The 26,450-nt window shown below is 36.3% G+C and overlaps 1 protein-coding gene across 2 annotated transcripts in view; it reads right to left on the bottom strand.

Annotated features, from left to right (window-relative positions):
- The window catches only part of POLA1 (DNA polymerase alpha 1, catalytic subunit), a 381,691-nt gene that overhangs the window by 192,812 nt on the left and 162,429 nt on the right, over positions 1-26,450 (bottom strand). For both annotated transcript variants that reach the window (XM_077145414.1, XM_077145413.1), the window contains 3 exons: positions 25,001-25,133; positions 17,859-17,990; positions 9,133-9,307 (listed from right to left, as the gene is read on the bottom strand). In XM_077145414.1, the coding sequence (XP_077001529.1) occupies positions 9,133-9,307; positions 17,859-17,990; positions 25,001-25,133 (440 nt within the window). The remainder of the gene's footprint in view (positions 1-9,132; positions 9,308-17,858; positions 17,991-25,000; positions 25,134-26,450) is intronic.

Raw genomic sequence — 26,450 nt, forward strand, 5'->3', positions numbered from 1 at the left:
AAAGCAAGAAAAACTCATCTATGATGTTAGAAGTCATGATAGTACCTTTCAGGGCAGGAAGGGAGGATAGCTTCTAGAAAGAGATGTGAGGGGACTTCTGGCACTGTAGTAATATCCTGTATCTTGAACTCAGTGCTGATGTCACTGGTGAGTGTTCACTTGGTAAAGATTCATCAAGCTACTAATTTGTGTTTTTACTGTTTCATCTATATATGTTATATACAATAGCATTTACATTTATAAAGCGAGTAAAGTAAGTACTATATATTTCTTACAATTTAACTGTAAGCTTGTTTCTAAATGCTTCCAACCAAACATTATATACCTCCTCACAGATGTACACACACCACCACCTAGGAAGTGGTATTTAGCAAAACAAACAAAAACAAAAACAAAAAACAACAAACAAATCTAAATATGGACAAGTCTCTAAGATCTAACTAGCACCTTATAAGAAATGCAGAAGATAGAGGAACATGTTAAAGAATACCACTGGGATGCAATCAGCAAAATCACAGAATGAGGGAAAATGCTATGACAACCTTATTTTCTTTAACAAATAAATTGGGAGAACCAAAAAAAAGAAGAAGATGGAGAAGATTAACTATTGCAATGTATGAACCCCAACTGGATTCTAACTCAAACAAGGAGCTTTTTATAAAAAGTACATTCAAAGGATGATTGGGGAAATATGAACACTGGTTATTTGATGGAATGAAGGAACTGTTATTTTTTTGATATGATGATAATATGTTGAAAAGGGGGAATTCTTGTCTTTTAGAAATGCAAACCAAAATATTTATAGATGAAATGATATGTCTAGGATTCATTTCAAAATAATCGGAGGGTGGGGGATAAAGAGGAGGGATAACATTGGCCATGAGTTGCTGATTGCTGAAGCTGGGTGATGGGTACATGGGGGTTATTATACTATTCTGTCTAATTTTGTATGTGTTTTAAATTTTCGATAATAAAAAGTTTTTATAGATCCAATTTAAAGATAAATGACTGGCCATACAAGTGAGAGACAAACGAAAATTCCTTTCACACCAACAATAAACCTCTCCATAACACAAAAGCCAAATTCCTGAGTATTTTAGAAGAAATATCATCCATGTTTTGGGGTCTACTCCCAAGATTTTTATTGTCCCGCAGAAGGTAACTCAATATCTTGGCAGAAAAAAATTCCTTTTGGGCAGCACTCTCATGATCTCAACTCAATTGTATGTAATGCCTTGAAGATAGCACCGAATATGAATTTTGATTGAATAAATGTACCTCTGGGCAGGAAAATACTTTAGAAATGTTTCTTTCCTATTTTTAAATCTGAGGAAATGTGGTAACTTTATCCCTCCTCCCCCCCAAAAATTTGGAAAATAAAATAACACAAATAAAACAAAAGACCAAGGATTGCTTCCATCACAACAAAGCCCTCTTCTTTTCCAGCTTTGTTACTAGCTCCTGGGGGAAAAGAGCAAATCCTGAGGTCTCCAACCACCCACCATTTTAGGAATGAATGATTGTTTGACTGTTTTGGCTTTTTTTCCATCTCATTTTGTAAAACCGGCCTTATTTTTAATAACAAAATAACAAGATTAATATTTTTTCAGTAAGTGGGGAGCCACTTAGAATATGCCACCTTAACCCTTTCCTTTCTTATTTGTATATGCAGACATATAAATATTTAAGTATCTATACAATGCTGCATTCAGCTTTTCTATTTATGATGTTTTACCCATTTTTCTTGTCTACACAATCTTGATGAGCGTCACTTTGGTGAAGTGATTTATGTTTTTCAAAAACTTAAAATTTAAGAAATGCCCAATTTCCTTTGGAAACTCCAAATGTTACAAAGGCAGAGTGATGAGTACTATCCCAAGCAATTACTGTAAACATTCTCTGATTGGGTTCAAAGTGGTCACACTGCTCGAGTTAGGTGAGCAGCATCACTGCTGGCCCTCAGTATATACACTGGTGAGACAGAAAAAAACCACCATGTGCTCACTTTATGAAGACTGAGGTACAAATCAGGGCTACTCAGAACCTTAAAGAGGTTCTCTATAAATTTTCTAATGTGCTGTAGGGAGTGGCTGAGATAGCAGAGATTACCCATGCACAGATCTGGGCCCCTGAAGTTCTTCAACAGGCAGGAATAACTGATGAGCAGTAGGGGTAGTCAACCATTTCAATCCCAGACTGGCTTCTCCACAGCCCATTCCCACAATGCCTCAATTGCCTTCATTTTATAAACTCTTCCCTGGTGGTCCCAGCTAGAAGTGGTCTCAGATTTCCCTGAATTCTGATAATCCTTTATTTTACCTTGTTTGGGGCTTAGACTTCCCCCAAACAGGGAAATCAACTAAACGGTCTTCCAGGCTGGGCTGTAATTTTAGTAAGGATCCATAACTGACTGAACTTTATATCCCTCACAGTGCCTACTATGATGCTGAGCACAGTAGGTGTTCAACATTAACTTGTTCAATGAATACAAAAGCAGATTGGGAGTATGAGCCCTGGAAGGGCATACCATCTTGTAAGAGTAAGTTCTCATCAGCTGACCAGAATTCTCTTAACATGCTATTTTGCATGTGGAGTGATATGTTAATTTTTAAAATTTTAATATTATAGAAAGTATTAAAGGTGTGGAAATGAAGAGTATGTGTTTTAGCTTGCTAAGGCTGCCAGAATGCAATACACCAGAGATGGCTTGGCTTTTACAAAGGGGATTTATTTAGTTACAAATTTCAGTTCCTTGGGAAAAAGGCAGCTGGCTTTCCTCTGGGTTTCTCTATCATATGGAAAGGTACAGACTGGCATCTGCTGGCCTTCACTCTTGGCTTCTAGGTTCAAACGACTTTCCCTGGGGTATTTCCTTTCTATATCTCCAAACGTCTGGGTCTAGGTTGGCATGGAGCTGTTAGCTTTGGTGGGCTGCTCAGCTTCTCTCTTCTGACTTCTCCTTTCAAGCCTCCAGCTAATTAAATTAAACATTACTCACTGCAGAAGGCACTCCCCTTAGTCAAAGCCAATATATCAGCCAAATTCACATGCTGAGGATTTAAGGCCACAGCAACAGAATAGCTGGGCACCATCACCTGGCCAACGTGACACCTGAACTTAACTACTACTACAGCATGCTTGTACTTTCTTCTAAGAACTTTACATTGAAAATAGGCAAAATCTTTATTTACTAAGCAATATACCTGAGGTACCTGCTGGCGGCATCATTCTACTACCAACTACCTATACTCTATTCTTTCCCTCCCATCTTTTGTAGATATATCTCCTAGGGCCTGCCAAAGACAGCCCCAAACACTGCTTGGCCCAATGGTGCACTTATTTCTTAGGAGACATCACTGGACCCTGTCTATTGACAAAAACTATTTTCTGTAACATGAGTGGTATGTGTCATTTTTAAAAAGGAAAGTTTGACTTTCCAATTCAAGCCAGGAACACACTGGGTTAAATATGTTCTGTCTTGTTTTAAGCACTAATTTCAGAGATTCAGAGATTGTCTTGTTTTAAACACTTGCTTCAAACATCCATTATTCCTCAAGTTCAATGAGAAAACTGCCCAGAATGGCAAAAATGCCTAAAATTTGATCATTGACCATGAAGAAATATACCATACATAAATCTAAGCACTGTTATGCATGAAATATATATTTATTTAAAAATGAAACTCTTTAGACTATTCTTATCACAGGCCTACTTTGCTAAGGTACAGAAGACTATTTGGATGTTTGAGCACACAGTGACTAATTCATCCACAGAGTACAAAGAGTTTTCATTAGAACAAGAGGAAAAAAACCTATAGTCTGGAGAACAAAAGCTAAGAGTTCCAAGTTTTAGTAGCCATATTTCCTATAGGGCTATTGTATAAGAAAAGTAATACTATATATATTTTTTCTATTCACAAATGGAAAAGACCAAATTTTGCTTTATTTAACCCAACAGCAATAATCTTACACGGATTTCAGAAAAATGATACACATTTTACTGTGGGATAATGAGGACCATTAGTTATTAGAGAGAACAAATTATTCTTTCAATTCAACAGACTTATTCATTCACTCATTTAATAGACTATCATCTCCCCCTTCACTAAAATGGTCTTCCGATATGGAACATCTGACCATGCAATATGCCACCAGACAGACTTCAGGAGGTATCTTTATGGGGAGAAATAGAGAATTTCAAAAGTGAAGCCACAGGATAAAACCAACACTTGATGCTTGCCTTTCATTTAAAAGAAAGCAGTATAACAGCAATAGAAAAAGAAAAAGGTAGTTGAAAAATATAGTTGCTCTCTACAAAAGAGTTTTAAAAATAAAAAATCATGAACTTAATAATTTTCCTAAATGAAATTATGCCATTATTCCTGATTTCTTTGTGCTGACTAAAAAGGACAAAGTATCAAACTTCACAGAAGTTTCAACATTATAATATATTTCATTAATCGAAGATAAAAACTACATTAAAAGCAAGAGAATTATTTTATATCTGTGATTAGGCAGTTGGAGGACTTGTATTTTATGTATACATTTGTACACTTCACCTTATTTAACAGTGTCATTTCACTAACTGCATTTTTTTATATATAAAGAAAACAGATTTAGAATTTTAAAAACAAATTACAGTAATTTTATGCCTACAGCTTGCACCTCTTAGAAACCATGCACCCACCTAACACTCCCCTCACTCTCCCACCACTTCCCAATCTCCTCCCTCCTCCTCTCTAAAACCACAGGCTAAGTTAGAACTTATAGCAGGGCTCTTAAGTCCCTTAGTGAAGAATAACCACCCTAATTTTTTCACTTATGGTGGGAGAATAAAGGACGCAGGGATGCAGATAAAAATTCAGCTCCTGACTAGGGCAGGGAGCAAACGCTTGCCAGGATGTCCCTGGGGAGTGTCAATGTTTTCTATAGATCTTCATGGTGACTGGCACTTTCTGTCCTGTACTTTTTTAATGTTGAACCTCTTATGAGGAAAGAGACAGAGAGAAAGGACTAAAAGATTTAGTACTAATGTACCTAGATAACCATGTATATGCTGACGATGGCAGGGAGTAGGGCGGGAGAAGAGGACGAGCATGGGAGGGGGACTACATGAGGACTGCCACTTCACACATCCTCATTATAAAAACTGCTGTCAAGTGGCAGAAGATAAAAATGAGAAAAAGAAGATAAAAAGGAGCAGCAGAAGCTTTTCAAAGGCTGAGCACACAAGCCCTTCAGTTGGCACTAATCGGCTATATGGCACCAAGAGGGGACTGCCCAGAATACTGACCATACAGCCACAGATGCTCCTAGAGCTTCAGGTTATAGGGTAGGAGAGTTAGGTGTGTGGTGCAACCACGCCCAAGTGTGGAGGGTTCCCGCTGTAGATGGAGACTGTTCTGTAATGAGACACAACATGAAACCTCTGGAGATGGGACCCTCTGGCCTAGTGGCTTTGAAAATAAGTTATAAAACCCAGATTTATAAGGCAGCCTATGACTATAAGACAGCTGCAATTATTATAAAGTTTTCCTTTAAGCAAGTCAAAATCTGCCTACAGTTCAATTTATGCATAAAAATGATCCTAAATATGATGCCTACAACCAACAAATTCAGTCTGGTCCCTTCTCAATGTGACCAGTTTTAGCATATCTGAGCGACCATCAGGCCTATCCATCTAGACAGGCTCCATTACTCTTTATTGTTCAGCTCTTTTCTAAAATACAAGGCTCCGTACTTATCTCTATTAAATGTCATTCATCAGTCTGGGCTCCTTGTTCATCTACCCCCTCAGTGCTGTGCTACTGGAAAATTCAAAACCAAAGAAGGAAAGGGCAATGGTTCGCCTTCAGATCAGGTTCTTGTTGATATGTGTGGAAAAACTGGGAGATCTATTCTTTAAAAAAATGTTTTTGGCCATAAGAAAGAATGAAGTTCTGCGACATGCTGTAATATGGAAGAATCTGGTAAAAAGTGAAATAAGCAAGACATATAAGGACAAATATTGCATGTTGTCACTTATAAGAGGTGTCTAGAAATGGCAAATTTGCAGAGACAGAAAGTTACTGGGGGTGGAGGAAGAGGGGAGAGGGAAGTATATGTTTGGTAGATATGGAGTATTTATAAATAGAATTAATAATAAAAAAAGAACAAGAAAAATCCATGCACTGGTGTAAGTTTCCAGAAACCTACAGCCTCCAGATGGGTCCCCAGACCAGATAAGTCCTGAAACCTAGAGGGCCCAGCCTCTCCAGAACATCAGATAGTTCCATCTCCCTACCCCATATTAGTGACAGACCCTTCCAATATGAAAAAGTTAGAATGGCCATACCTCAAACACCCCTAAAGAGAAGGATGGAAAGATCAAAGGTAATGGTGGAGTTATACAGAGAAGATAGGATTTAACGAATGAATATGAATGCTGAATCATTAAATTGATATCTCTTTTAGTCTCCAATTGTTAAAAAAACCTAAAAATAAAAACCTAAAATTGTGGAAATGTAAACTATGTCAAACTCTGATTTATGTTCTACAAATAACTGTGGTGCTGTGCTTTGAAATTTATACCTTTTTATATATATGTTATTTATCACAAAAAAGAAAGAAAAAAACTCGATTGTGGTGATAAAAAAATTGTTTAAGCCCTCTAGCCTCCTATATTCAGGAGTTACTAGAAGGAAAAATCTGAGAGGATCGTATTGTAGCCCATGACAAACTCTGGGATCTGTCCTGTAACTACTTGTTGAAGAATACTTTGAAAACTATTGCTTTTTTATTTCTTTGTTTGTATATATGTTATACAATACAATAAAACAGTTAAAAAAAAAAAAAAGAACAAGAAAGGGAGAATAATTTATCTGCTAGCTTTCATCTCCCAGTAGTCAAAAGTCTCTTGGGACATTAACTACCTAGACCTTCTGGGGCCACAACAGATGCCCTGCCTCCCTTGCTACAGGGGAGTCCAAGACAGGAGACAAGAAATTCTTGTAGAGTTTGTCTCTGTAAAGTTGGTTCAGAGCCCACCAAGAGTTGGTTGCCCCAGAGGTGACTGGGGCAGGACAAATGGCCAAGGGCCCCGTATTCAGGTGGCACACTGACCAATTTAGAATACAGCCCCTCAAAGTTTAAATAGGTGGTAAAATTCAGGAGAAAAAATGTTTTTGCTCAGATGCTTTTGGTGTATATGTATGTATGTGTGTGTGTGTGTGTGTGTGGTGTGCAGTGGGGAGATGTGGGAGAACATAAAGAATATAAAGCTCCCCAGGCCGTCACAGACACGCCATCCCACTCCTGGTTGAGAACATCTTTCTTAGTCTCTCAGAGATAAGAAGAGGTAGGAAACTATAGCAGAGTGGCAAAGAGCAGATTTTGAAGTTAGACAGAGCTGGTTCTGATATAATCACATCCTGCAACTTACTAGCTATGTGGCAAGAACTAGTTAGTTCCCTCTCTCAACCTAGTTTCTTTCTTTGTAAAATGGAGCTAAGACAACACAACCTCATGAGGTTGTTGCAAGGATTAAATGAGATAACATGTGCAAAGCACTTATCACAGAATCCAACAAAGTAAATACTCAATGCATTGGAGAGAAAAAAATGAAGTTAAAAAATATCGCTGTCCCACTCTTATCTTCCTTATTATATTTTGCTTATGCAATGTCAAAAATGAGTTTCTACTTCCAGAGTAGATACTAATGGGATAGTAGGGATGGGAGTATGGGGAGCTCTGAAATATGTTCAGCAGGGGCAGGACTGAAAATGTGTGACTTGACAATTCATCCATGGAAAATCCAATTTAAGTTCACAAACACATATTGAGCAGTATGTTCAAATCTTACTGACTGGAGGAGTATGGACATATTTATACTAAAGCTTGAAAAGAGGGTAGAATATGGCTAACATATTTATACTAAAGCTTGAAAAGAGGGTAGAATATGGCTAACAACACCACTTACTGAGCACCCCATCTACTCCAGGCACTGTGCTAAGTAAGCATTTTACACACATCATTTTATTTTGTCCTCCGAGTAGCCTATTTTGCAAGTCCAGAAAGTAAGGCTTGGACAAAGCTTTAGAGAGGCTTGCCAAAACCACAAGTACAACCAACATTCACACCCAGGTCCCTATGACACCAAAACCCATGTTTTAATCCATAACTTTTAGTGGGAGGAGGAGGAGGATTTTTCATGAAGTAGGGACCGAATGAGCAATGCTACATTTATGGGACAATGAATAGAGCTAAGAAGAAATAAGGCTAGAAATACAGATAAGAGCTAGAAAGTGAGAGCTTGTAGTTGCCAATGTGCGGCATTTGGATATTACTTACAGACAGTGAGGAGCCATCTAGGAACTGTATTAGGCAGTACTCTAAGAACATTCATCTTTGCTTTAAGATGGATGATTAGAGACCAGAAAGCTTAAAAGTAAGGTAACTCTTTATGTGCTAGAAATGAAATGCAACCAGGGCTGGTTATGAAGTACATTTCTAAGCAAGAAAGGACAATCTGGTAACATAACAATGAGGAGAAAGGAAAAAAATCAAGGAAACTTTGAGGCCTCAGGGCTTGCTGGAACCTCCTGGAACAATGAGAAAATAAGAATGATAGCCAATCCCTGAATGATAAGAGTAAGTCCAGTTTTAGGAGAACTTTAATTAAAGTGAGAGTAGGATATTCAAGGGAAAATACTAGAAATTTTAAAATATTTATGTTTAAAAAACTGTATTCTCACTTTATATATAAAAATACCTTCAGAGTCAGAAACAAGATGAACCAACAATCAAGATGCCATCCGTCAAAATTCACTAATGTTACAACAATATAAAGTCAGTAACTATAAATGGCACCTAAAATTTTGATTCCATGCCTCTTTCTCCTTCTCTCAGCATTTACTTATTGTGTTCCAACTATAGAACAGGCACATGTGGCTACAGAGCTAGAAAGTACATGGAGTTCATCCTCTATAAGAGGAGACAGATATTAACCATCCATTCACTAAAACAAATGCCTAAGTATCAACAAAGAAGCACTAGACATAGTATTGTGTCTAAAAACAGGGATCACAAGGGTCAAAGGAGGCCCATTCATGCTGCTGTTTCTGTGGACGGGTCCATATGAGCTTGGAAAACTTACCTAACCACGTTGCAATGAGGACAGCATCAATTCCATCAATTGGCTCACAGATCCGAGCCACCACAGGATGGACCTGCTGGGCCAGGTAATACTGGGTGTCAATGGTTAAACTGTCCTGTTTTTGCAGCTGCTCAGGTACATATGCCCTCTGACCTGCAGTAAGGTTTGATCCATCCTAAAAGAGGACACAGTTCAGGCAAAGCTGTGAAAAACTCAATCATACCCACTTACTCAGTGAAGAAGGACAATTTAAATTTTATTTATTCAATTCCAAACATCAAGAAGTCTTTTTGACCTATTGTTGCATTTGATAGGCACCAAAAGTAGGAAGACAGAGCAAAACACCTCACCCATTCTCTAAGAATGTAAATCCAGCATGTGTTGTGTTCTATTTTTTGTCGAAACATGAACCCTACAAGATGGCACTGACTAGATCAAATAATTCCACCTGTCATATATCAGAAACACATTGAGAAAACTTGGTAACAATTAGTCTAGTCAGGAAGTCTTTTTAGGAGTGTTGACAAAAAAAACACCTATGTATGATCCTTTTAATATGTTAATAAGACCCCTTTAGGCAAGAATTCTAGTCATAATATCATCTTGAAGTCCCTGGGAGTAATATGAGCAATATGTATCACTGAGAAGCATAGAGCAAGGGGAAAAGAAAGGGATATGAAACCCAGAGAACAGTGATTAATGTACACAATATAATAGGTAGGCATAAAAATAATGAGGTATCTTTGCGAAGTGGCAGTGCTCTAGAAGTATTTTGTCACTAGAATGAAGGACATGTCATTTCATGCTGTTTACCTCACTCTTACTCAATGACAGGAGGGTGGGTCAGAGAGGGGCGACCCTGAGAGAAACAACTCTATTGAATTCTATTCAAGGGCTTCCTCTTTTACTTTGCGAAAATAAAAGTTTTGAAATTCCACACAATTAGTCCTGTCCTTGATATCACCATCATCTGTGAAATGAAAAGTCATTGCTGTACTGGACCACCATTCAACAGCTTACGCCACTCTTCCTCTTGTTTGAAACAACAGAATTTAATATTCAGACTAGTAAATTACAACTATTCACAGTACTCAGCTGCTCGACAAAACTGATTATAATGTGAATCCTATTCTTTTATGCTTGTTACAATCAGTGCTTTCTTAGCTCAGTGCCCAGCCCAAAGCAGAGGCGACCACCCACACTGCTGCCTATACTAGATCCCTTCCTCTGAATATGCTCATGGCATAAAAAAACTGAGCTGTATATTAACTGAATTCTACCTTTAAAAGATATAATGAAATACCTAGAAAGGAAGCAAACCTCAGATTAAAAGGTTGCTTATACTTGCTTATACTATAAGAATGTTCTTCCATGGATTATAACAAATGTACAACATAACACAAGGTGCTAATAGGGTGGTATACGGGGAAAAATACACCTAATGTAAACTATGGATGGTAACTAATAGCACTATTTTAATAATCTTTCATCAATGTAACATAGGTAATGACTATTAAAATAAAAGTACTATTATAAAAAAGTGCTATCACCAATTGTAACAAATGTTCCACACCAATCAAGGTATTGGTGGTGGGGCAGTGCATGGGAATCCTGTACTTTATGTATGATTGTTCTCTAAACCCACAACTACTCTAATTAAAAAAAACAAAAAAAAGACCTGCTTACTTATTTTTCAGGGGTTCACAACACAGTAAAAAGAATTAGGGAAGATTATTCAAGTTGAACTGTTGCCCTTTGAGAGATTTGGATTGTTAGATTAGAGTAAGGTGATAGCAAATGACAAAAATAGTATGAAAAGATCACTGGGTTCGTATCAGTGGCACAGAGAATTCAAATAGAGTTGAGAGGCTACTCTGGAGGTTGCTCTTATGTAAGCTGCAGGTAGACCTTGCTACCTATCATAACCTGCCAACTCCCAACCCCACCATTCCAGCCAATCCTAAAGAACACCTAGGGCAATACATAAGACTGCACAAGGGTTCCAAGCACCAGACTAACTTTCCAGAAACCTATAGCCTCCATCTGGGTCCCTGGACCAGATAAGACCTGAAACCTTGAGGGCCCAGCCTCTCCAGAACATCAGATAATTCCAACCCCATACCCCATATTACTGATAGAGCCTTCCAATATGAAAAAATTGGAATGGCCATAGTCCAAACACCCCTAAAAAAAGGGATAGAAAGATCAAAGGTGATGGTGGAGTTATACAGAGAAGATAACTCTTTTAGTCTCCAGTATCTTAGAGCAGCTAGAAGTAAAAATTTAAAATTGTGGAATTGCAATCCATGTTAAACTCTGAAATATGTTCTACAAATAATTGTGGTGCTGTGCTTTGAAATTTATTGCTTTTTTGTATATATGTTATTTTTCACAAAAAAAGAAAAAAAAGTCGATTGTGATGATAAAAAAATATTTATACCTTCTAGCCTCCTATATTCTGGAGCAGTTAGATGGAAAAATCTGAGAGGATCATATGGCAATCCATGACAAACTCTGGATCTGTACTGTAACTACTTGTTGAAGAGTGCTTTGAAAACTATTGCTTTTTCATTTCTTTGCTTTGTATAATATGTTATACAATAAAAAAGTAAAAAAAATATATATATATATATACACACACACATACTTGTGGTACCTTGCACACTTCTTGGAACATATTTTACTTAAATGTTGTTTTTTCTCTTACTAGTCTCACAAACCTTATTTCCTTAATTCATCAATCTGCTCCCTCCTGCTGTTAGAAATATTTGTATATTATTAACTATAAACACTGATTTATTATTATTGTTCAGAAAATTGTTCCATTCAAAAAGATGTATTTTGATGTGTTTCTATTGCATCTGAAAAAGTACTTTACACAGCCCTGTGTTAAGGGTTGAATTGTATCCCCAAGAAGATAGGTTGAAGTCTTAAACCCAAATACCTCAGAATGTGACCTTATTTGGAAATAGCATCTTTGAAGGTGGGTTAGTTAACATGACGCCAAACTGGATCAGAGTGGCACTAGTACCAGATGACAGATGTCCTTATAAGAAGTAGAAATGTGGACACATAGGCAGATACAGGGGAGAAGGTCATGTGAACATGGAGGCAGAGACTGAAGTTATTGGCTGCCACAAGCCAAGTAATGCCAAGGACTGCTGGTAATTGCCAGAAACTAGGAAGAGAAAAGATTCTTCCCCTAAAGGTGTCACAGGGAGCATGGCCCTGCTGATATCTTGATTTCAGACTTCTCTCCTCTTGAACCTTGAGACAATAAATTTCTGTTAAGTAAAAAAAAAAAAAAAAAAAAAAAAAAAAAAATCACCGGGCTCTTACACACTAAAACTGAATTCAGACTGCCTTTTAATATAATAAACACATGAAATCCAACCGATTTACAGTTTTTTTTTTAAAACTGATCTAGCCTTAAGATTATAGCAGTAATAATTTTTAATGGCGAATAAAAATAACAATAGAAGTCAAGTAGTTTTTTTAAAAGGCACTTGAATTACTTTTTTTTTTTTTTTTTAACATGGGCAGGCACCGGGAATCGAACCCGGGTCCTCGGGCATGGCAGGCAAGCATTCTTACCTGCTGAGCCACCGTGGCCCGCCCTTGAATTACTTTTTAATGTATCTTTAGAAGTTCTCGTAGTAAGCTAAGTTTGTAAAAAGCAGTTGAAAATTTCATAGCATATTCTCAATTTTAAAAGTTTCTATTTTAAACATCCACACAATGACTAGTTTCTTCAGCAACCTAAACATATTTTTTATCGTACTTTAAAAACTTGAGTTCAGTGATGTATACAACTAACTCTCAATTAGAAAATAGAAAAATAGATAGCCAGGTAGATAGATATAGATGGATAGAAAGATGCTGCAAATGTGGCAAAACATTAAAAGTTGGCAGATCTGTATATATGGGTGGGGGATATGTTGGAGTTCTGCACGGGGTTTGCATTATTTTTGTAATTGTCCTGTAAATTTGAAATTATTTCAAAATTAAAAGTGAAAAAAAAATTGGAGCTCAAGCATGGCCAAATTCAAAATAATTGGTAAGATGATGGGTTTTGCTGTTGGAAAAACAGTATATGACAGTACATGACATAAGATATATCCCTTAAATACCTCATTCTCAAACCTGAGCAAGACCCAATGGATATACAAGTCGATGTGGCATAAACTTTAAGAACAGATTTAGAAGCAATGTTGGTCTTCCTGGAGGTACCCATGTAGTAATTTATGAACTTCACCAAGTACATACTTCACAGAGACAACAGGTATAGTCAACTCATTCAAAACTATGTAGTCATCTCTAGTAGGAAACTGATAGAAAAAAAATTTAATGGGTGACAAGTGGGCCCTCCAAAATAAATATGGTAAAGGTATATATTATGAAATTATGTCTATTGAAAGTTAAAACTTAACCAATAAATGGAAGTTGATTTAAAATCAGAATGAATAATTCATATAGGTTTTATAAGACTATAAATTATGAAATGAATTAGATATTGGAAATGTCACACCCTGAATTCATCTGAATTTGTAGTCTGAATAAGTTATGAGCAAAGTACTATATTCTAAATGTAAATTTTAAACAAAGCAGAACCTGTTTAGGAGTACACTCTTCCTGGAGGGCACCTTGACTTAGAGCAGCAAACGGTTCCCTTAAAAATGTGCTATATATTTTTAAAAACACAATCTAAAAAATATGGTTGAGCTATGAAGCATAGGAAGACTAACCAGAGTACATAAATGCAAAAGAGGTACACAGCTTTGGATAGCAAACATGCTGAAAATGGGCATGTCCTACAAAAACAAATTAAAGCCCTGCAGACTTTCTTGGGATATACTGGCGGGAATATATTAACAAAAAGAAATATGAACTGTACTGTGAGAGTTAGGTTCAGGTGTCAACTTGGCCAGGTGAATGTGCCTAGTTCTGTTGCTGTGGGCATGTGCCAATGGTACGTGAACCTCATCTGTTGCTTATTACATCTGCAGTCGGCTAACAGGCATGCCTGCTGTAATGAATGATGTTTGATTTAATTGGCTGGTGCTTAAATGAGAGAGCTCAATGGAGCACAGCCCAAGCAGCTCAGCATACCTCACCTCGGCACTCGCAGCTCAGTCTAGCCTTTGGAGATGCAGAAAGAAATCACCCCGGGGAAACATGTTGGAATCCAGAGGCCTGGAGAGAAGGTCAGCAGAGACCAGAGGCCTTGTGCCTTCCCACGTAAGAAAGAACCTCAGTCAAAAGTTAGCTACCTTTCCTCTGAAGAACTATACGTTACCTAAATAAATCCCCTTTTATTGAAAGCCAATCCATCTCTGGTGTGTTACATTCTGGCAGCTAGCAAACTAGAACATGTACTTTTAAAAAGCAAGTAAGTGAGGGCCTTGGAAGCCAGTACCAGTGAGTGGGGAAAATGCTGTGCAGACGTAAAATTGTATTTATTGTTACTATTTTGAAACCAACATTTTGAGCCTTTATATATCAATAAGACCTGAGAAAAAATCATTAAGATTCAATAGTTAGAGATTGAGGAACATAAGCTTAACTTTTAAATAAAGGAATCACCTTATTTTATAAGTTATTATTCATCTCTGTTCCAGGTTTAGCCAAAACATAATTGTGGTTTGACTTCATTGTTAGATACTATTTCACTGAACCTACATGATTTTCCAAGTGGTATGCTGCCATATGCTCCTGTCACTAATAATCTAAGAGTTTTACATATATGTGAAGACAGGAGAAAAAAAAACTAGCCTATTTACTAAAATCTTTATTTGCATAATATGAAAATTGTTTTTTTGAATTGAGAGTTGTCAGAACCAATATGCAAAGCACATTAAGGGCTTGAGAGAGTCAGACATTTATGGAAATATTTTCCTGCAGGAACTGGCTTTCTGTAACAGTTCTTAATCAAGGATAACCCTAGGAGGGAGGCAGAGTCAAGTGCTGATTCCTGTCCATATACTTAAATTATCCGTTATGTACATCATCTACAATATGTAGCAGATATTAGCAGAGTATTTTAAAATTTTAAAAAGGCTCTATCATTTAGAAACACACATTGTAGTTTGACAAAGATCAGTCATATTCAATAAATTATAAGGCTGATCTAATATGTTACTATAATAAAACAATGCAATAAAATTAGGATAAAATTCTTAATAATTTAAAAGAATTTGTCCTATTGAGAGGAACTATGTCTTTCTATTGGTAAAGAGGCCACATGCGGAAGCTTGGAGCTATGTACCTGAGAAAACCATGTTTTTAAACTCAATCCATTTCTGGGGGTTTGGACCCACTGTAAATAAGATGTTACTTCAGTTAAGGTGTGGCCCAAATTCCAGTCTGGCTTTAATCTGGATTAAGCAGAGTGAAAGTCAGACAGAGAAAAAAAGCCATGGGAAGGAGCCAGAAGTATAGAGAAATCAGGAGAAGACACCATGTGTATTGCCATGTGACAGAAAAGCCAAGGACCAAGGATCATCAGCAGTCAAAACCAGAATGCCACAGTCTTTGGGGAGAAAGCATTGTTTTAAATTTGCCTTCATTTCGGATTCCTCCTTGCCTCAAAACCATGAGCCAATAAATTCTCATTGCATATTTGATTTAGCAGCTAGGAAACTAAAACACCACATTATAGTAACACTGAAGAATTTGGATAGAAGATATGACTAAACTGGTTTTTTTTTTTTTATGGAAAGATAAGGCCTCTCTTTGCTCCAACTGTAGTTAAGTGTTTTAAAAGAAAAACTGCTCTTCTGCCCCACCCACATTCCCTTCCTAAATGTTAGAGCATGCTACCCTCCAAAGAAACTGGTTAGTGATTTTAAAATGGGGCTCCACAGTCACATATATTTAGGAGTTGTAACTGATAACTTTTACATTCTGATATACTGAGTTATTTATACATAACCTGGTTGCTACCTGACCTAACTCAGAGTTAGAGCACTGAAGTTATTAAAGTTAGCATTACCCCACTCAGTAACTGTTTAAAAAGCTGAAAATGAACCTGATCTGGATAGGATTAAGGTAAATCACAATACTGGGTAAAAGATGATATGGCCCATATTTTCGAACTTCAACTTCTGTGTGAAAACAAAGGGAGATATATTTATTTAGTACAAAATTTATATGTAGGGTAGCACATTATCTAATTTAATTTGCATGTTTACTTGAACACCATAATTACATAGAATCTTCAATAAAGCGAGAGATTTTGTTGGTTTGTATAGGTTAGTGTGATGCCCTGATATATCCCAAAGTAATTTGGGTAGAAAATAAAGTATTTGCAAAGTTGCCCTGGGGGACCAGGGAGAAAGGTGGAAATGTTCAACTTCCCCATCTAGGGAATTCTTGATACTCTCCCAAGCAGTGGGGACAACAAATTCAATAAGCTGAGCCCTCAATCATGGGGTCTGCCCCTACGAAGTTTATTCCTACAAAGGAGAAGCAAGGCCTACTTATAATTATGCCTAAGAGTCATGCCTGGAGAGCCTCTTTTGTTGCTCAGATGTGGCCTCTCTCTCTAAGCCAAGCCTGCAGGTGAACATACAGCCCTCCCCACTACATGGGACATAACTCCCAGGGGTATAAATCTCCCTGGCAATGTGGGACAGGACTCTTGGGGATGAGCCGGGACCTGGCATCATGGGATTGAGAAAGCCTTCTTGACCAAAAGGGGGAAGAGAGGAATGAGACAAAATAAAGTCTCAGTGGCTGAGAGATTTCAAATAGAGTTGAGAGGTTATCCTGGATGTTATTCTTATGCATTATATATATATATATCCCTTTTTAGTTTATGGTGTATTGGATTTGCTAGTGGGAAGTATCTGAAACTGCTGAACTGGATTGCAGTAGCCTTGATTCTTGAAGAAGACTGTATAACTATAGAGCTTTTACAATATGACTGTGTGATTGTAAAAACCTTGTGTCTGATGCTCCTTTAACCCAGGTTATGGACAGATAAGTTAAAAAAATAAGTATTAAAAAATAATAATGGGGGAGATAAAGGGTAAAAATTGGATAGACAGAAATACTGTGGATCAATGAGAGGGAGGGGTAAGAGGTTTGGGATGTATGAGTTTTTTTTCTTTTTATTTTTTTTTCTGGAGTGATGCAAATGTTCTAAAAATGATCATGGTGAAGAATACACAACTATGGGATGAAAAACATAAAATAAAATAGAAGGCCCAGAGGTTCCTTAGAGATACCTCAGTGAACAAGGGAGAAGGCAAGAAGGTGGCCTCTGGGCACCCTCCACTCCAAAAAAAAAAAAAGAAAGAAATGAAACTGGTTAGCTGCTAGATGATTTGCATTTTCTTAATAAGGTATGTTTTAAGTATATCTCAACTTCCTCCACATAATCACGCATTTCATATTTTTTCAAGAAATTACTTGGACATAGGCTAGGAAAAAATATTTTCTTATTATTCCGCTGATACTCATAAGGAAACTGTTGCAAAAAGAAGGATAAATGAGTACTGCTGGATATATGCCCAAACTTATACACATCTTTATCAAGTTAATTTAGGATTCAAACAGTGGCTAAACCTGTCTCACTAAAATGCTTTCAGTGAACCAAAAGAATAGCTTTGAATATTTTATGAAAACTCTAATAAATATGCCATACCCCTAACAAACTTGTCCATCTAGACTTTACTCTGGGTTCTTAAGTAGTATGCAAGTCCTATTAATTATAATAGTTTTACCTGACAGATGACATATGACACAGTATCTCCAGCTTTCACCTTCCTGCCTCCATGAGAATTTATCCAGAGGGCAACATGTACATGAGGTAGAGTTTTTTTATCAGGGTAATCTTGGGGATCCTTTGTCAATGCCTAAAAGAGAAAAAGAGGGAACAAAAAGCCCCAAATGTTAAACTAAAGCCCTCTCAATAGATATACATTAAACACAGCTTCATTAAAATATTAGCCATATAAGCATAAAATGACAGAAGCTGTATGTAAAAAATTGCCACAGATTTCTTAAACATTCCTTCTATAAGTGCTCGCTCCTTCATTTAATAACTAATATAACCAAATGTATCCCTGACAAAAAAGAAATACAAGTTTATGGGCCATGTAACATAACATATAGGATATAAAAAAAAATTTAAGACTATATATTCAGTGTTGTACACAAGCTTAGAGTTTCTCCTAATGTGATTCTCTCACTGACATATAAGTGATTCACTGCAATTGACAAATAATGGCTATTCAGATTTCATCAATTGTTTGTCAAGGGCTTCTCTAGCCTAAATGAATCCTGAAGGCACCAAAAATCACTGGATCTACTCACACCGTCAACTTTAGCTCTACAAAGGCAGAATGAGTTTATTATAGTAGAAAGTAAGCCCCACAAGAGCAGGAATGATGTCAACCTTGCTCACCGTTGTATTAATACTGCTCAGAACAAAACTTGACATATTTGGCAGTAGTGATTAAATATTTACTGAATAAATGATTTCACTTATTTCACAGTTATTTACTAAATTCAAGTACTGAGGTATGAATAAGACATGCCCACTGGTATTAACTCATCTAACAGAAGAAGATGGGGGAAGAGGGGAGGACACCTCTAAAAATACCTACATGTGCCATAAGGGAGATACGAAGCGTTATGGAGGGAGTTTTGAGAGGTAAAGATCACTTCCACTTGAGAGCAGAAACCATGGAAGAAAAAACCTGAAGCTGGTACTTGAAGGAAAAACAAGTTTTGAAGAGAAGGTGACAACTTTTATGTGTGAGACCAAAGGGAAGGATGTTTCTTTGGTGCAAAATTTGTATGTAGGTTAGCACATTATCTAATTTAACTTGCATGGTCAGTTTACTTGAATACATAATTACATAGAATCTTCAATAGGCCATAAGATCTTGTTGGTTTACACAGGTTAGTGTGATGCCCTGATATATTCCAGGGTAATTTGGCCAGATAATAAAAAAAGTAATTGCAAAGTTCCCTGGGGGATTGGGGAGAAAGATAAAAATATTCAACTTCCCCATCTGGGGAATTCCTGATATTCTCACAAGCAGTGGGGACAACCATATCAAAAGGCTGAGCCCTCAATCGTTGGGTTTGCCTTTATGGAGTTTATTCCTGCAAAGGAGAAGCTAAGCCTACTGATAATTATGCCTATGAGTCACCCCCCAGAGAACTTTTGCTGCTGGGATGTGGCCCCTCTCTCTAAAACAGCTCTGCAGGTGAACTCACTGCTCTACCCCTTACGTGGGACATGACTCCCAGGTGTGTAAATCTTCCCAGCAACACGGGCCAGGACTCCCAGGCATAAGCTGGGACCCAGCATCATGGGATTGAGAAAGCCTTCTTGACCAAATGGGGAGAGAGAGAAATAAGACAAAATAAAGTTTCAATGGCTGAGAGATTTCAAACCGAGTTGAGAGGTTATCTTGATGTATTATATAGATATCTCTTTTTAATTTATGGTGTATTGGAGTGGCTGGAGGGAATTACCCGAAACTGTTGAACTGGGTTCCAAGAGCCTTGATTCTTAAAGATGATTATGTAACTATATAGCTTTTACAATGTGATCGTGTTGTGAAAACCTTGTGTCTGATGCTCCTTTTATCCAGGGTATGGACAGATGAGTAAAAGAATATATAGATTAAAAAAAAAATAATGGGGGGGGTAAAGGGTAAAAAATTGGGTATATTGAAATACTAGTGGTCAATGAAAGGGAAGGGTAAGGGGTATGGGATGTATGAGTTTTTTTTTTTTCTTTTTTTTCTGGAGTGATGCAAATGTTCTAAAAATGATCACGGTGATAAACACACAACTAGGTGAAGATACTGTGAGCCACTGATTTGTATACCATATATGGACTGTGTGTAGGTGAAGATTTGTCAATAAAAATATTTTTTAAAAGAGAGAGAGAGAAGGTGACAGGGGCAAGAATATTCCAGGCATAGAGAAAAGCAAAAATTAAGGACAAGAGGTAAGAAAGAAAGCAGTCTCCTGAACAGAAACTCAGTACACACAAAGGGAAGGAGGGAGATACTTAGGTCCTGTAAGCGATGGGTTTCAAAAGGCAGGAGGAAGGACAAGGACCAGGGCACTGCCTGACTAGATCTTTCCTCAAAGTATGGTTTGTATACCCCTAGGGGTCCCCAAGACTCTTTTAGGGGGTTGTGAGATCATAACAACACTATTTGCAGTGCTGGTGCAAAAGCAATGGAGAGTTATAATTGCTAGCGCCTTATAAACATGAATCAAGGTAGCAGCAGGAAACTGTATCAAGAACCACTGTATTCTCTACCAGGCACTTCAGTTAAAAAAAAAAAAAACAAGCAAAACAAGCCAGTTGTACTTAAGAATGTCCTAGTTGAAGCAGTGAGAGTTACTAAGTTTTCAACGCTCATCCCTTGTGTACAGGTCTAATATTCTGCATGATAAAATGGGAAGTATGCATAAAGACTTCTACTACATACTGAAGAACAATGGTGGCTCAAGGTAAAGCACTTGTTCGATTGAGCTGTGAGCTAAACTAGCTGTTACTTCCACAGAACCTAATTTTTACTTGAAAGAATGATGGTCAAACTATGGTTATTCTGACATAGGTGTCTAGGAGACAATTTCTCAAAAGAGAATCAAGTGAGCCTGTCCCTACTTCAAGAAAAACAACTGAGCGTATATATGGTTAATGACAGAATTCAAGCTTTCAAGCAAAAATTAAAATTTTGCAAAACTTGTTTCCATTTCTGTGAGCATGACAGCCTCCAATACTTAAAGACTTTTTTTGATGGTTTAAGTATCAATATTACCAAATGCACTTTTTTGATACTGTGCAATAAAATGTGTCAACATTTGGAAGACCTGCATAACCTAGTGAATCAATATTTTCCAAATAATCAATGCATGATGTCATACGTGGGTAAAATAGCCATTTGAAGTACACCACAGACCAAAAGATTCTAATAAAATACAGTATGAAGAGTTCATTGACATGGTTTCAAATTCGATTACAGATAACCTTTAAGAAGCTACCAATTGCAGAGTTTGGGGGCAGGATCAAAGAAGAATATACACAACCACTGAAAAAATGACTAAAATATTCCTCCTTTTCTAACTACATACCTGTGTGAGATTACATTTGCTTTCTATACTTCAACCAAAGCCACATACCTCAAGAGACTGGATGGAGAAGCAGACATGAAAATTCAGATGTCTTCTACTAAGTCAGACATTAAAGAAATTTGCAAAATGGTAAAACAATGCCACTCCTCTAGCTAAATTTTTTTGTTTTGAAATATATACCTATTTATAATCATATGCTAGGTTCTTTGGGTTTTTTTTGTAAATTAATTAATAAATGGTTTTAAAGCACATAAATAAAAGCTCTTTGGAATCATCAATAATTAGTATAAAGATGTCTTGAGATCAAGAAATTTGAGAACTGCTGTACTAAAAGAATAAAGCAAATTCCTCAATCATGGCTACACATAAAAGTTATCTACAGTTCCTACATCATACATTCAATGTAGGAGAATGCCTAGGAAACTCTCCAACTATTTTAATCTCTTCAAACCTGAATTATGCAAAGTGTTGCTTGACTTGTATAAGCAATATCATATAGAAATCTTAATCAATATTAACTCTACTTAAGAAAACAGTTATCGGGCGGGCCGCGGTGGCTCAGCGGGCAAAGTGCTTGCCTGCTATGCCGGAGGACCTCGGTTCGATTCCCGGCCCCAGCCCATGTAACAAAAACGGAGAAACAGAATACAATAAAACAAGAAAATGTTTAAAAATGTTTCCCTTTCTTCCTTCCTTCCTTCCTTCCTTCTATCCTTCCTTCCTTCTCTCTGTCTTTCCTTTAAAAAAAAAAAAAGAAAACAGTTATCTTCTTAAATTTACTATTCCTCAATGCAATGTTAAGAAAATTTGAATTTCCTCTGATACACTTTTCAATTATTAGATTGGGACTATGTAGGAATTTTACAAGCCAAAAAAAAAAAAAAAAAAAAAAAAAACACTTCCTGATGATTTAGTCTCAAATTAGCCAGGGCTGTAAAAATTAGCTCTGAAGTATTTTGTGTTACTTTATGAGATATATTTAAGCTAAGAGTGCAGTAGTTCAGAAAATCACACATGGTGTTTTTTCAGTTGCTTTTGGCAACAAGGGCTGAAATCTCTACAAAGGTAAATCTCACCACTTCACACTTGCTTTCACCCTAAACTAAACTGTCATTTTAAAAGCCCTACCAGCATCACAAAAAAAATCCTGTCATAAGACCATTCACAAACAGTCACAGACGCATACTCTTCCATTCCACTCTCCTTTGAAAGTAATAAAATGTAAAAACGGAATCACTCACAGGTTTTAAATAGTACAAGTCAGACAAATGTTAAAAATTATCAGAAAGACACATCACCCTTTTCACATAAATAGCTTACTGCAAACAGACATACACATATAACTATGATATAGATATCTCTTTCATCAGAATTTATTGTATATACAGCAACACTGCAGAAAGTCTTCTTTATAAAAAAATGTAATAATATGGGACTTAAATATTTTCAACTGACCATTAGCATCTTGAAAAGAGGAACCAGGCTTTCCTTATTCAACTTTATATCCCATATCTAACAATGTGCATATATGATGTACTCCATGTTTGATGAATGATGAAACAAGTAAATGAATACTTTCAAAGATAAATGAACTATTATGTGTCAGCTACTATGCTAAGGGAAATGGAGACTATAAAGACAGTACATCAGTTTCAATTATGTCACAGAGAAATGTACATGCAGTCTCTATCACACTAAGTATTAAGTATTAACTATTATTTTTAATAATAATGATGAGCCATCATAAACTGATAAATATTGAAGTTGAGCAAAGATACTATTGAACATGATCCTGTTCTTTCTATCTTTGTATAATTAAAAAATTTCAATAACAAAAAGTTTAAAATAACAAAAGAATACAGACTTCATCAGAATTCAGAAATCGCTGGTGTGTCAACATACATATGAGAAGATGATAGTGTTGAGCCTACTATCCTAGAGGACATGTGCTCAGTATTATTTTGTCAATAATGTAGTTGTGTTTGGACTGAGCCTTCCAAACTCATGCCTGGTGCCCATATTTCTAAGATGGTAGAAAGCAATACAAATAAAAGCAGCAGAAGAGATGCAAAAGCTGATCAAAAGAAGAATGAAGTCATGAATCTTTCTTAGGCAAATGAGAAAGAAAGAGCCAAAATAAAACCTGAGATGATACCACTTTCTAGATGACCCAAGTGATTCTGTGCAAAATGTGTATACTGCATCACTTAAAGTAAAGAGCTTGCACCAAGAGATATATGTCCTTTTTGTAATATTTATTTCTGTGTTTTCATTACTACCCATGTATAAATGAATGTCTTCTTCTGTTACATTAAAGACATCAAGGTCTAGGTGCAGGTAACAAAATACTACCTAAGAATAAATACAAATAATAAGGATATGCATAGCAAATGTTCATTCTCTCTAGGAACCAAAAAAGATGCTAATTAAATCCAACTGTGAAATATAGTTTCATAACCATTATGGTAGCAAATTTTTATTTAAATACCATCACCAATACAAGCAAAGCTGTGACAAAAGCAGCACATACATTTTGTTATTATCAACTGGTATCACCTTTTTGCAAAGCAATATGGTAAGAACCACAGAGATATTCATATCCTTTGACTCAAATATTTCACTACAAGCAATCTAAACTAAGAAAGGAATTCACCTAAATCAAAAAGATAAATGAACAAATATGTTCAATACAGTTATATATAAGAAAATTGTATAAATAATTTAGATGACCAATAACAACTTTATATAAAGGTGTATTAGTGAAGATGATCAATAACAATTTTAAATAAAGGTGTATGAGTGAAATGGAAGATTAACATGATGATTTTTAAGGTAATGTAAAAATACAGAAAAACATTTGTTAGGTGAAAATATGTATCAAAATTATACATTGTAATTGCTGCAATATAAAAACATGTTTTCAAACACATAAAAACTATAAGCATTTCTCTAGTATAGGGGTACTATGAATGATTTTTAAGTAAAAAAGTTGCCATTAATGTCATCTTTAGATTTTTTTGTCATTAAAGGTATTTTGATGAGCTGAGACACTGAAACCTATTTGTCACAAAATAGGTAATATGGTATCTGCAAAATAGGTAAGGGTACTCTTTTTAAATGAAAAGTAAATGAAGGCTATAACCTACCATCTTGCTTATTACATAACACATTTGAAACTAAGATTTCATTTTTCAAATTAGGTAGGGAAAAATATTCCCAATTTTCAACTAAGACTGTCCATAAAAAGTATGACTTACACAGTTAAAAAAACACACACACACAATGCTTTGAATACACAGAAAGTGGAACCACTATCTTAATTCTAAAATAACTTTGTCTAAAAAGCCTTCTGATTACAATACCTATACCTATAAGTATCTCCTTCTGTGAAGTTAAACACATACATACACATACATTAAGCTTACAGGTTTGCCCCTCAAACAACTATTACAGAGGAGGATAATGAAGAAAGTAGTATACTCTATTCCCTGAAACATAAACTATATAACTCTATAGGAATCTCTACAAACAAGGCTTCAAGAGTTAGGTACCAAAAAGAATTGGAGTAAGGAATAAGGAAAGGCCTCTGCTGAAGAAATGGCAATACCCGTGGCTGGGTGAGGAAGAGCTGTATACTAAATCTGTGATGTAGTTCTTACGCAGCTTTCACCACCAGCTAGGATGAGGTGGTTCTTCAACTATCTGAAGGAGGAAGAAAAACACAGCAGCTGGGCTCAGCAATAAATGCTACATTTACCTTGTTAATTTCAAACTGGTTCACTGGGACACTACCATTTAGTACATTTTCTCCAATTTCTATTAACCTCTTCTGAATGTTTTCCACTATAGTGTCCCGGCTTTGATCAGAAAGAATCTGACTAATGACAAAACTGCAAAAAAGAGAGGGAGATTAGTTTTTTTTTTAATTTAACATCACACTTTATATTGCTCCATGTACTCCAACCTTATGTTATCTCTCAAAAACTTTGTGCTGTTCTACCCGACAACCCCCCCGCCGCCGCAAAAAAAGAAAAGTAAGGAAGCCAATATTTTATCCATTTCTGAGAAAATGCACAATGAGGGTTTGACAGCTGCATTATAATTTGTCAGAAAAAGAACCCTGACAAAAACATTTGTATAGCTTTAATTACTAATACATTTCTAACTCAGAGAAATTTACTTCTATTATGATGCATCTTTTCTTAGAAAACACAAAGCTGAAGAGAACACTCTAATCGACAGTCTATACAAAGTAGTTTCATCTTTGGGTACATTTGGGGGCAATGAAGCATTTCAAACTACATTTCATAAAAGGCTAACAGTGACCTATACTCAGATGATCAACTTTGCCTAATCAAAAGTAGTTTTGCCGGAGCAACAATTGCTCAAATTTCCCATCTTGAATGCAAGAGGAAGACCGGAACACGAGTTTAAAAAAAAATGCTGAGATGCAGCAATATTTAAATTAATTTTAAATTTAGCCTTAAAAACTATTCTTCTATTTTCAGAACTGTTCAAGTCCACAAAACAGGAGTATCTGAAAGATGGTAAAGTCCCCCAAAGATTCATTTTTGACATGGGTACTTTATGAATTAATATGACCCCTCTTCCCCACCCCCACCCCCAAATGATCTTATTATCACAATCTTCACTTCAGTCTTAGGTGCAAAGCTAGGGGGTCCAGTCATGTAATTTATTATTTCTGAGGTATACAGAGTATTTGATAACTAGCTCTTAAATTAGCCTGAAATTAGTAAGAATCTTTTACACATACATCATGTCAGGGGGGATCAAAGCCTCACTTTGAATCCCAGAGCATTTTAAGCCACAAATACCTTGACAGTTACATTCCTGAAATAAGGCTCTATGGAACACAATGCACGGCACTTTCTGATAATAACATTAAAGCAAAGTAAAACAAAAAACTATCATCATCAAAGTCAAGTCTGTAAAGCTCTAAAATGTAAGGTTTAACCTCACCTGAGAAAACTCATAAGATGTACCTTGCATTTCTTACTCGGCAAGTTTGGCTTTGCCTAAGTTATAATCTATCTGTAAAATTCTACTCTAAATGAGTTAGAATTGTTAATATAAAATAATAATAAGAACAGAAAAGAAGTTATGTCCTTGCACTTGGCAGAACCACAGGTGTTCTCCACAATGTCATTAAACACTTGAATTTTTTAAAAGACAAACGGCAAAAACAA

This window comes from Tamandua tetradactyla, chromosome X (assembly GCF_023851605.1).
Source record: "Tamandua tetradactyla isolate mTamTet1 chromosome X, mTamTet1.pri, whole genome shotgun sequence".
Classification (NCBI taxonomy): Eukaryota; Metazoa; Chordata; class Mammalia; order Pilosa; family Myrmecophagidae; genus Tamandua; species Tamandua tetradactyla.